General features: G+C 42.6%; 1 protein-coding gene across 1 annotated transcript; it reads left to right on the forward strand.

The window, feature by feature from the left end:
• Positions 1-3,560: 3,560 nt before the first annotated feature.
• On the forward strand, positions 3,561-5,385 carry LOC110074434 (exendin-4-like). Its single transcript, XM_078384615.1, has 3 exons — positions 3,561-3,741; positions 3,991-4,134; positions 5,232-5,385. Exons 1-3 carry the CDS (start codon positions 3,656-3,658, stop codon positions 5,257-5,259), a joined length of 258 nt encoding a protein of 85 aa, XP_078240741.1. The 5' UTR covers positions 3,561-3,655; the 3' UTR covers positions 5,260-5,385.
• The last annotated feature ends 8,963 nt before the right edge of the window (positions 5,386-14,348 follow it).

Below are 14,348 nucleotides of genomic sequence, written 5' to 3' on the forward strand. Positions count from 1 at the left end.
AACTTAATTGGTTCCAGAAGATGGTTGTAACTCAAAATGGTTGTAAGTCAAAGCACCATTTCCCATAGGAATGCACTGAAATGCAATTAATCAGTTCCAGCCAAAGAAAAAAAATCACACAAACTCAAAAAAAAAAAAAAAATACCCAAAACACTCCAAGACATATCAGAAATGCAATTAATCTGTTCCGGCCGAAGGAAGAAAAAAAAACAACAGAAAAGCAAACAAACCCTGCAAGACCCATCGGAAATGCAAAAAAATCACCAAAAAGCAAACAGAGACTGCAAGACCGATCAGAAATGCAAAAAGAAAAACCCAAAAAGCAAACAGAGACTGCAAGACCAATCAGAAATACAAAAAAAATCACCAAGACTGCAAGACCCATCATAAATGGGGAAAAAAAACAACCAAACAAACAAACCCTGCAAGACCCATCACAACATAGAAACATAACTCCATCACCCAGTCCAAACACATGCTGCAGAACCCACCCAGAACAGCCAGTTTTTACAAAGTAGAAAGCAGGACCTTACCAGGCAGTCCAAAGCCTCCTCCAAATGCACACTCTCTAACCTTTGAAGCAAAAGAGCTACAAAGAAGCAGCCTCTTCGCTACCAACTGTTAGCTATTTGAATTCCCTACCTTTTTCCCCCACCTTTTTTCTGGTTGTAACTCGAAGCTCCGGTCGCAAGTCGAAGCAAAAATTTGCAGCTGGAGCTGGTTATAACTCAAAATGGTTGTAAGTCGGGACGGTCGTAAGTCAACGCACCACTGTATCTGGATTTTCAGAAGGCATTTGACACGGTCCCTCACCAAAGGCTGCTGAGAAAACTCCACAGTCAGGGGATAAGAAGGCAGGTCCTCTTATGGACTGAGAATTGGTTGAGAACCAGGAAACCAGCAGAGTAGATCTAGTCAATTTTCACAATGAAGAGAGGTGAAGAATGGTGTGCTTGGGACCGGTACTTTTCAACCTGGTTAGAAGTGACCTAGAGATAGGGATAAGCAGTGAGGTGGCCAAGTTTGCAGATGACGGGATCTTCCGGGTGGTGAAGACCAGAAGGGATTGTGAAGAGCTCCAGAAGGATCTCTCCAAACTAAGAACATATTTGACAAAATAGGAAATGCATTTCAATATAAGAAAATTTAAAGTAATGAGCATTGGGGCAAAAAATCAAAACTTTAGTTATTAGTTTATGGGTTCTGAGCTGTCCGTGATGGATCAGGAAAGCGATCTTGGTGTGCTAGTGGATAGCTCGATAAAAGTGTCAACTCAGTGTGCAGCAGCAGTGAGGAAGGCCAATTCCATGCTGGAATATTGCGTACAATTCTGGTTGTCGCACCTAAAAAAAGAGATAGTGGAACTGGGAAAGATGCAGAAGAAAGCAACTAAAGGGATGATTGAGCTGAGGCCCATCCCTTATGAGGAAAGGCTACAGCTTTTGGGGTTCTTTACAGAAAAAGTGCTTGAGGGGGGACATGATTGAGATGTATAAAATTATGGAGGGGATAAAGTGGAGAGATGGAAGCTCTTTTCCCTCTCACACAATACCAAAACCAGGGGACATGCACTCAAATTAGGAGAGTGAGAACAGACAAAAGAAAATATTTCTGTACCCAGTGTATTGTTAGTCTGTGGAACTCCTTGCCACATGATGTGGTGATGGCATCTGACCTAGATGCCTTTAAGAGGAGATTAGACAGATTTCTGGAGGAAAAGTCCATCACAGGTTACAAACCATGATGGGGATGTATAATTTCCAGGCTTAGAAGGAAGATACCTCCAAATGCCAGATGCAGGGGAAGGGTATCAGGAGACAGGTCTCTAGTTGTCTCATGTGCTCCCAGAGGCATCTGGTGGGGCCACTGTGAGATACAGGAAGCTCAACTAGATGGGCCCTTGGCCTGATCCAGCAGGGCTCTACTTATGTTCTTATGACAGCTCAGCCTTGCACGTGAATTCAGTGAGAAATAGAGAACATCGCTAAAAACAGTCTCAGTCAGATAAGTTGCTGCTGTATCTTTTGATAGGTAACAATGCTAAACTTCTTCAAAAAGAATTGATCACTCACTATTGTCAAGATGTAATTAAGCAATTAAAAGAGGCTACAGATTTATTCTTAACTACATCATATAAGGCTTCCCAGTATGGTATAGTGGTTAGAGTGATGGATTAGAACTCTGGAGAACAGGGTTCAAATTCTCGTTGGCCATGGAAACTGACTTGGTGATGGAACCGGTAAAATCATTCTGAATATATTGTACTTACCTCGGAAACCCTGTTAGGGTTGTTATAAATTGGTTCCAACTGGGAGCTACTCTTTAGAAAAGTCTGAATCAAGAACTATGGCGAGGAAGACTCAATTCATATTATAACAACTTCCGTGCTATTTGGCTTGCCTTTATAACATATGTTCAGATACAAATGAAACATACGATATGCCCTCCAAATACTTGCAATACAATCCAGAATAAAACATTTTCATATCCACAATGGAGTAAAATGTAAAAAATTATGTAAAGACTATTTCATTACTTAGATGACTACAGTACTTAATTAATCATGCACATACACAAAATACGATACTTGATCATTTATTCATAAGTAAGAAGAAATGGAGATTGTTGGCTTTTTCATATTTGTTTTCCTATTCCTATTGCTTTATTAATTAAACAAAAAAAAATCAGCTGCAGATAGATGTGGCAAATTCCACAAACTTCACATGAACACTAGTTGGATTCTGGCCATTGTGTGCTATAGATTCATAACATGTTTACATACATTAGCAATAAGGACGAGTATTTTATCTACGGCTATCCTATGCTGAGCTGGAAGTTGGGCTAAATGACCTCAGGCACTCTTTCTAACTGTTGCCCTTCTGTGGGCCATAGGGGTTGCTAATTAGGTGCTTCTAACATAGAATAGTAGCTTCAACTCCTTGACAGCTTCGGTAACACAGAATCCAGCGGTCTGTTTCAGCAAACAGACAGATTTCCGACTTGGGAACTGATCTGTAGAGTTTCATGAGGGAAAAGATGCTGCTGAAACATTTTTGAATCATTTTTGCCATAGATCCATGGCAAATCTATTATTCCACGGCTCAAACACCCAACACCAGTACAGCCGTGGGCAACTGCAGGAAATCCCGAAGGTGCCGCAACCTCATTTTAATCCTTTCATAGGCGCCCACCCACCCATTTTTAAGGCTGTCATAGGTCCTGCATTGTGGTAATATGCGTGATTAGCTGTACTAGCATTTAATCGGAGAACTGCTATGTGTTTCGGGGGACAACTCTCCATTTGGGGGTTAATATTTTTCAAGACCAGGAAGACTTGGGAGTAGCCAAGGGCCACACAAAAGGCACCATACAAATTCCCACTTCCTGCTGTGCCATACATTTTGTGACATGCACCAGGAAGGATCCTACAACATAGCTGCCAAGAATGCAATGGATTGACATGGCAACAGAGGCTGGACTGAAGGCGGGGCTTATGCAGGAGTCCTGGCAGAACAGAGGTGGAGCAAAGGACCCCAACAGTATTTAAAGGCACTGGTTGACATTGTCTGTACCGCTTTATTTCTAGACTGGTGGTTTTTCAGAGACCACTGTTGAAATAATATTTTTGTGAGATTTGTGCGTGAACGGAGAGGAAATGAACAAAATCACCTGGTTATGTGTTTTTGGACTGGTCATAGCGGCTACACTTCCCACTAGTTGGCAAATGGCTATCGAATCACGGTAAGGAGCATTGGACGATTGTGTCTCTGTGTTAGACCGTGTGTGTGTTACAGATGGAGATGAAAAGGCTTGAGGAACAAACCTCTGATGGCTTCCTAAGGCATAGAATAATATGAACACAATACAATCTAACTCAGACTAAATGCTGTTCAGTATAATTTATTCGCGATATAACCATGGGTTGAACTAATAAGGGAGTTGAAGGATTGTGAAGGTCTTAATTTTGTTCATGTCTAACTTCCCAAACAGGTTGGTTTCTGAAGAGGAAAATGGAGCTGAACACTTCCTTGCCAAAGCTAAGCGACACAATGAAGGAACATATGGCAGTGACTACACTGAACTCATGGACAGGGAGAAAGCAAGGGAATTTGTGCAATGGCTTATTAATCAAGGGTATGATGCAATTATCTACTGTTGGTGGCCATGTATAAAATGTCAATGTCTCCTCTAAGCAGGATGAAGAGTGTAGTAAAAAACCAAAACATCAAAGCTATGTAACCAGAGCATAATCTTCCAGATTTGAAATAGTTCACAATAGCTTCAACAATATCCCTAGATTTTCTGGATATGGCAGGGAAAACAATCAATTAAAATGTTTCTGTTACTCCAGGATCTTTTAGCTGTCATGCTCAGAGAAAGGCAGAAGTATGAATGAACACAGGCAGCTCATGGCAAGGGGTAGGAGGAGGAGCTCTCTTGGTTTGGGGGTGACTTCCCACTACCCTGAGTGTTTTGTGTTTTTTTGCTCATATGAGAGCTGGCTTCCAAGGGGAAAGGGAGGTGATTCACAGTGCAGAAGTATGCCTCTTTGGTGAAGCATAGTCTCCAAACCCCGCGCAGTACCAGTTCCTGTCTATTTGGCACTGGTTTGTTCTGAAGAGGGCAACAAGAATGATCAGGGGACTGGAAACCAAGCCTTTATGAGGAAAGGCTGAAAGAACTGGCCATGTTTAGCCTCGAGGAAAGAAGACTGAGGGGAGAGAGGATAGCACTTTTCAAATATTTGGAAGGCTGTCATACAGAGGAGGGGCAGGATCTGTTCTCGACCATCCCAAAGTGCAGGACACGCAACAGTGGGCTCAGGTTGCAGGAAGCCAGAGTTAGGCTGAATATCAGGAAAAACTTCCTAACTGTTAGAGCAGTATGAGAATGAAACCAATTACTTTGGGAGGTGGTGAGTGCTCCAACCCTGGAGGCAGTCAAGAGAAATTTCGACTACCATTTGACAGATATTCTCTAATTTGTATTACTGCATTGAGAAGGAAGTTGGATTCATTGACCTTATAGGCTCCTTCCAACTTCATTATTCTATGTTTCTATGAACCCTTTACCTCAGGTGCTTCAATTGTCACTCGCCAATATTTTTTTTACCCTGGAGAAGGGACAGGAAGCCAAGAAAGTATGCCACTAGCCACATGGAGCAAAGAAGAGGGATAATGTTCAACCAAGTTGCTTCCAACTAATTTTTCTTTCTTTTCTTCTTTTTAAAGCGCTACAGTTCCTCCAGGTTTAGTTTGAACTCTGGAGCAGACGTTGTCTGAGCTTTGATGGCCACCTTCAACAAGGAGCAAGAGTTTCCTTTTCTTTAGTCCAAATTGGAAAATGATAAATACTTAAGTGATAAATAAAATGAGGCCATCAAAACATTGATTGTTGCTTTCTTTTTATTTGGCTGTTTCTCCTGTGATACTTTGTGGTGTGGCAGTTTCAAACAGAGATTCATCTGAGTATAGATGCACAAATATTTTATCATTCTTCTGGGCAAAAAAAAAAGAGTTATATCTTGCTAATGATGAAATAATTCAGACTTTTTTCCTTTTAATTCTACTATTTCTGAACAGAAAAGTGAATCAGCCAGACTGATACTATTTTATGAGCCTTTATTTAATCTCTGTTCCACATATGGGAAAACTGTTGCTCCATTGCCATCATGAAAGTACAATTAGAGAAAGATATACCAGTCATACTCTAAAATCTATCGAATAGTCATCATAACCTTTATTGGCATAAAACATACAGCAAGCAGGGGTCCTCAGATAGATGGAGGGTATATACCCTGCATGAAGCAGATCAAAAAGCTTCAATACGGGCAGAATAAAGCATTACATAGTTTCAAGGTATACAGTAGATGTAGACCACTGCATCATGTAGATTAGGAGTGCTTAATGCAAAGCTTAAATCAATAAAAAGGCTGTGGAGAGTAATAGAGACATGGCCAGATTACGTTGGGAGAGTGATTCAACTATGCCTGGGGGATGGTCTCTCTGATTTGAATCGCGGTGTGTAAAAAGCGAGCGACATAGGTAGTGACATGGTTAATATTCCCCTGGACTAAAAAGCAAACCTTGGCCTTATCAGAGCGTCCTTGAAAACTGGAGAGCAATGGTTCTAGAAATCTTGCATGCAAGCTGTTGTAGAAAGGACAGTCCAAGAGAACGTGAGAAACTGTTTCGATGGCATCTTGACCACAGGGGCATCGTCTGAGATTAAGTGGGACTCTCTGGTATCTACCAAGTAGAATAGCTGACGGTAGTACGTTGAATCTTGCCAGCATAAATGCTCTTCTGTAGTGGGCGTCAGTTAGAAAGGAGAAATAGGGAGCTAAAGCCCTGGCTTCAGGGGTAGGCCCAAATGGCTAGGGGAACAAGTTTTCCGAGCTGCCTCGGTCAGATGTTGGAATTGGATGTCTAACAGTCTGCGTTTCATTGATCGAAGTATTGCCTGACTAGAGGACAGGTGGAATGTATCCAGGGAAATTCCCAAGGACATGATTTTTTTCTGAATCGTGGTCAACCATTGGGAAGCATGATGATCCGTCAACATCAGAAAGGTAAAAGAGTTCTGTTTGGAGTTGAATAAAAGACGGAGCCAGAACTTGAAGGTCGAAAGCCAAGCACGGGTTTCCAACAATAGCAATCCCGTTTCTATGCACATAGCGGCATAGGGGACACAATTAGGCAATCCGAGTATTTTCCTCAGGAAGGCAGATTGTAAGCCTTCGATGGTGCGATCAAAGGCTTCAATCCATATGGGGGCACCATATAGGAGTTGGGAGCAAGATTTCGCATTGAAAGCTCTTAGAGCCATAGGGACATATCGGTTCCCTTTCATTCAGGACCGAGCACAGCAGATGGAACACCGGGTGCAGCACTACTCTGAGCTACATTCCAGTGCCTGCCTGTCTTGGAAAAGTTGGACAGTGAACCAACTTCAGCAGAAATAAAAGCGGCCTTGGATTCCCTCACCTCCGGCAAGGCACCTGAGAAGGACAACATTCCTGCTGAAGTGCTCAAGTGCTGTGAAGAGATCATCATCACCAAGCTGTATGAAATCTTTTGTCTTTGCTGAAGGGAAGGTGGAGTACCACAGGACATGAAGGATGCAAACGCTGTCTCATTGTGTAAGAACAAAGGAGACGGGGTGACTGCAGTAACTACCATGGCATCTCTCTTCTCAGTGTTGTAGGGAAGCTGCTTGCCCGTGTTGTGCTGAAGAGACTCCAGGTGCTTGCAGACAGAGTCTATCCGGAATCACAGTGCGGATTTCGAGCTATTAGAACCACCACTGACATGGTATTCTCCCTCAGACAGTTGCAGTAGAAATGTAGGGAACAACAACAGCCACTCTGTGGCCTTCAAAGATCCTACAAAGGCCTTTGATTTGGTTAGCAGGAACGGCCTTTTTAAAATACTTCCCACGATTGGATTCCACCTTGACTCCTTAACGTTATCAGGTCCTTTCATGACGAAATGAAGGGCACTGTAGTTTTTGATGGCTCAACATCAGATCCCTTTGACATCCAAAGCAGAGTGAAACAGGGTTGTGTTTTCATGCTAACTCTGTTTGGGATCTTCTTTGCTGTCATGCTGAAGCACACCTTTGGAACTGCAACAGAAGGTGTCTATCTCCGGACTAGATCAGATGGAAAGCTCTTTAATCTCTCTAGATTGAGAGCAAAGACCAAAGTCCAGCTGAAATGCATCTGGGACTTCCTCTTCACCGATGATGTAGCTGTTGTTGCCCATTCTGCTGAAGACCTCCAACAACTCATGAATCATTTTAGCAAGGCCTGCCAGGACTTTGGACGAATAATCAGCCTGAAGAAAATACAAGTCCTGGGCCAGAGCGTGGACTTACCTCCCTCTATTACCATCTCTACACAAGAATTGGAGGTTGTTCATGACTTTGTGTACCTTGGGTCAACAATTTCTGACACTCTCCCTAGATGTCAAGCTGGATAAACTCATTGGCAAAGCAGCTACCATGTTCTCTAGGCTCACAAAGAGAGTATGGCTTAATAAGAAGCTAACGGCATATACCAAGATCCAGGTCTATAGAGCCTGTGTCCTGAGTACACTCCTGTACTGCAGTGAGTCCTGGACCCTTTGTGCATGGCAGAGAGGAAGTTGAACATGTTCCATATGCATTGTCTCTGATGCATTTTTGGTATCACCTGGCAGGACAAACTTCCAAATAGAATTGTCCTAGAATGAGCTGGAATTTTTAGGATGTATACATTATTGAAACAGCGACATCTATGTTGTCTCAGGCATGTCGTGAGAATACAAGGATATCTGCAAGTGGGATGTGAAGGACTTAGGAATGGGCTTCAACAGATGGGAAACACTGACATTAAGCGTTCAGCCTGGAGGCAGGCAGTGCATCATGGCCTCTCCGATTTTGAAGAGACCCTTGTCCAGCAGGCCGAGGCAAAGAGGCAGTCCCGAAACCAGCAAAATCAGGGAGCTGGACAGGGGACAGATTGTATTTGTCCTCATTGTGGAAGGGATTGTCACTCTCAAATTGGCCTTCTCAGCCACACTATACGCTGTTCCAAGTCCTCTATTCAGACCACGTTACCATAGTCTCTCGAGACTGAAGGCTACCTAATCAATCCAACTGTATATTAAATCTTGGTGTTTAAACCTTGATCGATTTATTGTTTAGGTTATATTTATTTTGTACTCATTTCATTATTTTTGTGTAGTCCGATGTTTTGGGAAATGCTTCCTTCCCCTGCCACTCTCTTCTCACCTCAAAGGTGAAATATTCCAGAAACCAGGATTGTGGTGAGTGGTTTTGTGCTCGGCGTGCGTATAAGAATTGTATAAATGGACATAAAGAAGCAAACAAATAAAACAGGCCAAGATATCTACATTAGGGTACTGATCTCATGAGCAACTAGCAGGATTATACCATGAAAATCAAGGGAAAGTGGTGCCTTTTTAGAAGGCTCTCTGTGTGTATCCCTGTTGTGTTTAGCCAGACTAAGGCTACCCTTAGATCTCTAAGAAATGACAAGCACCTCATTTGCTCATATCAGTGCATAGACATGGCTGTGAAAATCCAGTTCCCTGGAAACAGGGAAAACACAACCCTTTTGGTCCATCATTTCTTCTTCCTGGGGCACCCTGGGGCTGCACAGTCTGCCCATAACTCCTCAGACTGGCTCTTCTCCTGGGAGGTACAGTGTTCTCAACCTCTAGCTCCAGATTCCTAACTCAGGGCATGGTTACAAAGGCATTAAGAACCACTGTTGAATCAGGTTTAACATCACAGAATGTGATGTTTTACAAGGCGACTAAATAACTGTGGCATCCACCGAGGTCATGAATATTAATAGGCTATTTGCATGTACCAATGAAAGTGCTGGAGAGGCGAAGTCACCAGATATAAGAGTCTCTGCAGGAGGGGGAGATAAGGAGGATTGAAAGTTTGGAGGAGAGAGAAGGAGAGTGGACAGTCGAGAGTGGAGGAAGGAGGATGTTTTGTTAAGAGTTAACAACACTGATTGTACCTTCATCACCTGTAATAATCAACAACTTCTATTTGGTTCTTTTAAAAATGACACATTGCCTGGACCTCTGTCATTAATAATAAACAATGTGGATCAACTGGTGGCAGCGACATGACACGTGGCTTGTGCCCTTTGCTTGGTGAAACAACCAAGGGACACGAGGGAACGTGACAACAACATAAGGTGAATCATGGTAAGGAGCTTTGACTTGTGCTGCGACCCTAACCCTTGCCCATGGCTGGTTCATCCTCCCAGGTGTGGGGAGGCGACAGGTGAGGCAAGGCGGAAACAGTGGCAAGGCAAGATGAGGCCTGGGGTGAAGAAGCACAGGGGTGATAGAAGGGATGAGAGCGGGGCCTCTCCTCCTGTCTCAAGAAGGAAGAGGGATTGGACCACGGCTGCATTCAGCATCCTTTGTAAGGGGCCAGGTGGTGCCTCTTTTAATTGTTACAGACCCTCAACACCATGAACACTCATTCTCTGAAGGACATTGATTTCTCCATTTTTGGTATCTCAAACAGACCTCTTGTGACAAATATGGCCTTTGCTGCCATTAGTTTCAGCCCAGCTGCCGCTGCTGCACTGAACAAAATCACTGCAAAGCTTTGGGCGGTGAGGGCTTTACGGCACAACTTGGAAAGAGACACCAAGAAACCCATTTAAAAAAGCAAAGGTGGTCTAAGATCCCAAGTGCAAAACAATAATCTCTAGAGCAAGTGGATATATCTTTCAATGACAATATAGAAAGTAGTCAGGAAGACTTGAAAGTGTATGATTAGAAATTAGCTTGTACCAGGTAAGTTTGTGTCCATCTTCAGCCTTGCCGGCATGTTTTCACTTTCAGAGCTTCCTGACTGTAAACGTGTCTCAGGAGGGCATTTTTGCCATTTAGAATGGGAGAAGAAAAGCTGTGAAGACAGAAAGGTGCAAAGGGAGGAGAAAGGGTTTTTCCCTTCAGAGAACCTGTGGAAGGTCAATCCGTTCCCTGGGCCGGAAATTCCCAATCCCTCTTTGTAAAAAGAGAACTGCTACCATAAAGCAGGCAGTGAATGGATGTCAGAGGTTTCCAGAAAGAGACTTTTGGATTTCCGAAGTCCTATTGCTCGGTGTACTAAGTTGCACCAGCATAGGACCACCAAATCAGTGGGGATTTGTTGCAGAAGAGGTCACCGTATACATCTGCGCTAGCCTATCAGGCAAAACCAAAATAAAAATAAGACAAAAACTTTGTGGCATCTTAAAGACTGCTCTATTTTAATTTGGGCTCTCGCAGACAAATCCACTTCTTATGTCTAAAATGCAGCAGTTAGTCTTTAAGATGTCACAAGGTTTTTGTCTTCTTTCTTTTTTTATTTTATTTTGTTTTTGCCTGAGTGGGGATTTGGTGAATCAACTCCTATGTAAGCTGCTTTGATTCAAATAACCATCCCCGCTCCGCCATGAAAACTCACTGGGGAGGGAGAACTGATAAAGCTACTCCTCAAATATCTCACTTACCTTGAAAGCCCTATTAGGGTCACTACAAGTCAGTTTCAACTCAACGGCACACAACAACAACAACAACAACAACAGCTGCTACTTAGTGTACAACTAGAGTAGGATCATGTAATAGTTATTCCTCGTCCGTACCCATATTTCTCATTGTGGTGACATAGAGAATAAAGCTGAAACAATGACCAGTCCACATCGCAACATCCTGCCTGCTTCACAACTGATCAACCACAAACACCTGATTAAGCAAATCAGCAAACAATTTAACTTTTTCAGGGTTCTTGATCATAAGAGCTTTATCACAGCCTGCTGCCTTTGTAAACCGCTCAGCACACCTAAAGGCGCCTGATACCTCAGAGAGTAATGCCATGTGGATGTGGGACTCCCCTGCACATCTCCATCCCCACTTGCCATATTTGGAGTCAAGGAAACAGGCAAATAGGGTTATAAATTATAAACGGATTCTCCCTTTTCTTACAAAGTTTTTGGGGAATTCGTATAAAATTTTAAACCTCTCATCTGAACCTAAAGGGTTACCTTTTGGAAACACATCGAAGAGAGCACACTTAAATAAATATGGGCATATTTTATTCTTATTCTTTTTTGGTGAACAACACATAGGTCAACAACAGGCACACTTCTGATTGTCAGAGTAATATCGTCACTGACAGACATTTTACAGACAGGAAGTAAGAGGCAGAATATATGTCTGTTACTGTAAAACAGAACAAAACTATACATGTCTACATCACTCATTTTTAAGCTAAATTTAGAAGTGTTTAGTCATTTATACAGAGCGAGTAGATAGAACCCATCTTCCTGTTTCTATATTTATTTACAATATGGAGTGTTTTCTGAAATTACATCTTTTACAACAAAATAAATACTTTTTTCTTTTATATCTAAAAAAGAAAATAGTTTCTCTATTTCTACATGTAGTGGTTACAGGAGGAAGAAAATACACTAGAAAAATGTGCCAGCACCTTTTCTTTATTTGATTCTCCTCCTTCCTCACTCAGGATTATGAAGATCTTCACATGGCTTGTGATTTTTCAGAGACAAATGATGTTCTTTTAGAATGCACACAGGTTCTATAATCTAATGGCTTTCAGACAGCAGGACGCTTTCATATCATATAGAACCTGCAGCCACATTTATTAACACCTGCCTCTCCCCTTTAAATAAGCTGAGTCTCCTAGTCGTGATCCATGACACTTCCCTCCACCTTTCCAGAAAGCTGGAATGAAGCAAACAATTCCGCCTTGCTCAAAGGCCCTGGCATTTTAGGCTCACTGGCAGCAGTGAAGGCCTATGAAGGGCTCCACACTTTGGTTTTGCGGTGACAGCAAAACCATAACACTGCCTTCCTGCTCTACTCAGAGTGCAATCGGATGGCTCCAAGGGAATGCACCTGATTGCACCAGAAAAAGTTGCTTTAATGGGAGCAGTCTCCCTTAAAGCGACCCTTCTGAGGAAGCACTCCAGTCCAGTCCCAAAAAGTAGTGACCCCATAGCTGGACCAAAAAAGGTTCAACTTGGGCATGGTTTGGGAGCAGAGTAGACTGCATTTCCCCATACCATCATGTGATCACCAGGAAATAGATGGCACCGGATTGCTCCACAGTTAGTTCAAATTGCAATCTATTTCCCCATGTGATCACAGTCATAGTCTTAGTTCCAAAGGTGTCAAATAAACCCGGACAGCTCTTGCAACCAGCTGTCTTTGAAAGGGGACGTTATAGAGAGAGATAGCTCTTTTTTTAAAAAGGCAAACAAATGAAAATCAGGCAAAATATTCTCATGAAAAAAAGAAATGTCCTTATAGAAATGATATAGATAGCTTCTGTCAGCCATAGGTTACTCTTTGTCTCTCTTTGCCCCACTAATTTCCCAGATAACAGGTTTTGGAGGCTTATTTTGTTAGGGTTGGGTATGGGTGCCAGTACAGTATTTTCTGTGCACCACTCTGATCCAAAACAGACCCTCAGCTCTCAGACATATGCTCCCTTCATGCAAAACCATTCAATATAAAGCTGGAAGAGACCGCTTTGCTTCCCATCACTTTCTCTTTCACACTCAATTCAGTACTCCATCATTTGACCATTAAATACTGTGAAGGCAATGTTCCTCTCAAAATGAGGACAGCTCCTGATGAGCAGCATGGAAGTCTCCCAAATATTTGAGGGCAGGAGATGCAGCCCCCCCCTCCTGGTCCAGGAACAACCCCACCTCAGAAGTAAATCTTGACTTCCTATTTTTAAATCAGAGATACAGGTACTCTCATTTTGTGCTGAAAGTACCTAATTTTCAAGCTCATGTTCTTCTTCCATTTCGTCTTTGAATTTTGATTTCCCAGCTTACAGATAGGTGCACCTTAATGGGGGTTTATGACTACACACATTTGATCAAGATCAGTGCAACTAAGCTGCTGGGAGTGGACTTCCATTCCTCCACTCCTTATTCACATCCATGCTCCTGAAAATGCTACAGAGGTTCAGGAGAACCTGTTGAATGAGATGTGGAGGGGATTCTGGAACACTAGGCAGGCACACTTTCCATGAACAGGGCCTTCCCGTAAGTAGAAAGCAGATCCTAGACCCAACCCAACTTTCTTAGGGACTGATTTACAAATTTTTCAAATATTCAGCATGCTACATGAGGGGAAGCTTTCCAAATGCTGCCTGTGCTACATCAGAATAAAACATCTTGTAGAAGGATAGTTACCAGTATACTGAAATCACTCTTGCCAAACTAATGCTGCTAGATCAAAAGCAGGCCCCGTTGCAATTTAGCTAAAATAAATCTTGCTAAGCCTGGCTACATAATGTTATCTCTAGACTGACTTTTATTATCTGCCCTGCAAAAATGTGGCCTTTTTTTTTTGCACAGGTAAGGCAAAAAAGAAGACTGAAATTAATGAACTATTTAATGATTTCATTATTTTGCACAAATTAAGAATTTGATTTAGAAGATTGTAAATGTTGATAAAGGTGGCGCTGCAGGTTAAACCTCTATGCTGCAAGATCAGAAGACCCACAGTCGTAAGATCGAATCCACGTGATGGAGTGAGCTCCCATCACTTCTCCCAGCTCCTGCCAACCTAGCAGTTCAAAAGCATGTAAATGTGAGTAGATAAATAGGTACCACCAGGGTGGGAAGGTAATGGTGTTCCGTGTCTAGTCGTGCTGGCCACGTGACCACGGAAATTGTCTACCGACAAACGCTGGCTCCATGGCTTGTAGATGGGGATGAACACATGCCCTAGAGTCGGACATGACTGGATTAAATGTCAAGGGGAACCTTTACCTTACCTAAATGT

Source organism: Pogona vitticeps, chromosome 2 (assembly GCF_051106095.1).
Source record: "Pogona vitticeps strain Pit_001003342236 chromosome 2, PviZW2.1, whole genome shotgun sequence".
In the NCBI taxonomy this organism is placed as follows: Eukaryota; Metazoa; Chordata; class Lepidosauria; order Squamata; family Agamidae; genus Pogona; species Pogona vitticeps.

Coding starts and splice junctions, on each gene's coding strand:
- LOC110074434 (XM_078384615.1), top strand. CDS start 3,656: ATGAACAAAATCACCTGGTTATGTGTTTTTGGACTGGTCATAGCGGCT. Junction 3,742..3,990: donor CAAATGGCTATCGAATCACG/GTAAGGAGCATT, acceptor CTTCCCAAACAG/GTTGGTTTCTGAAGAGGAAA. Junction 4,135..5,231: donor CAATGGCTTATTAATCAAGG/GTATGATGCAAT, acceptor TTCTTTTTAAAG/CGCTACAGTTCCTCCAGGTT.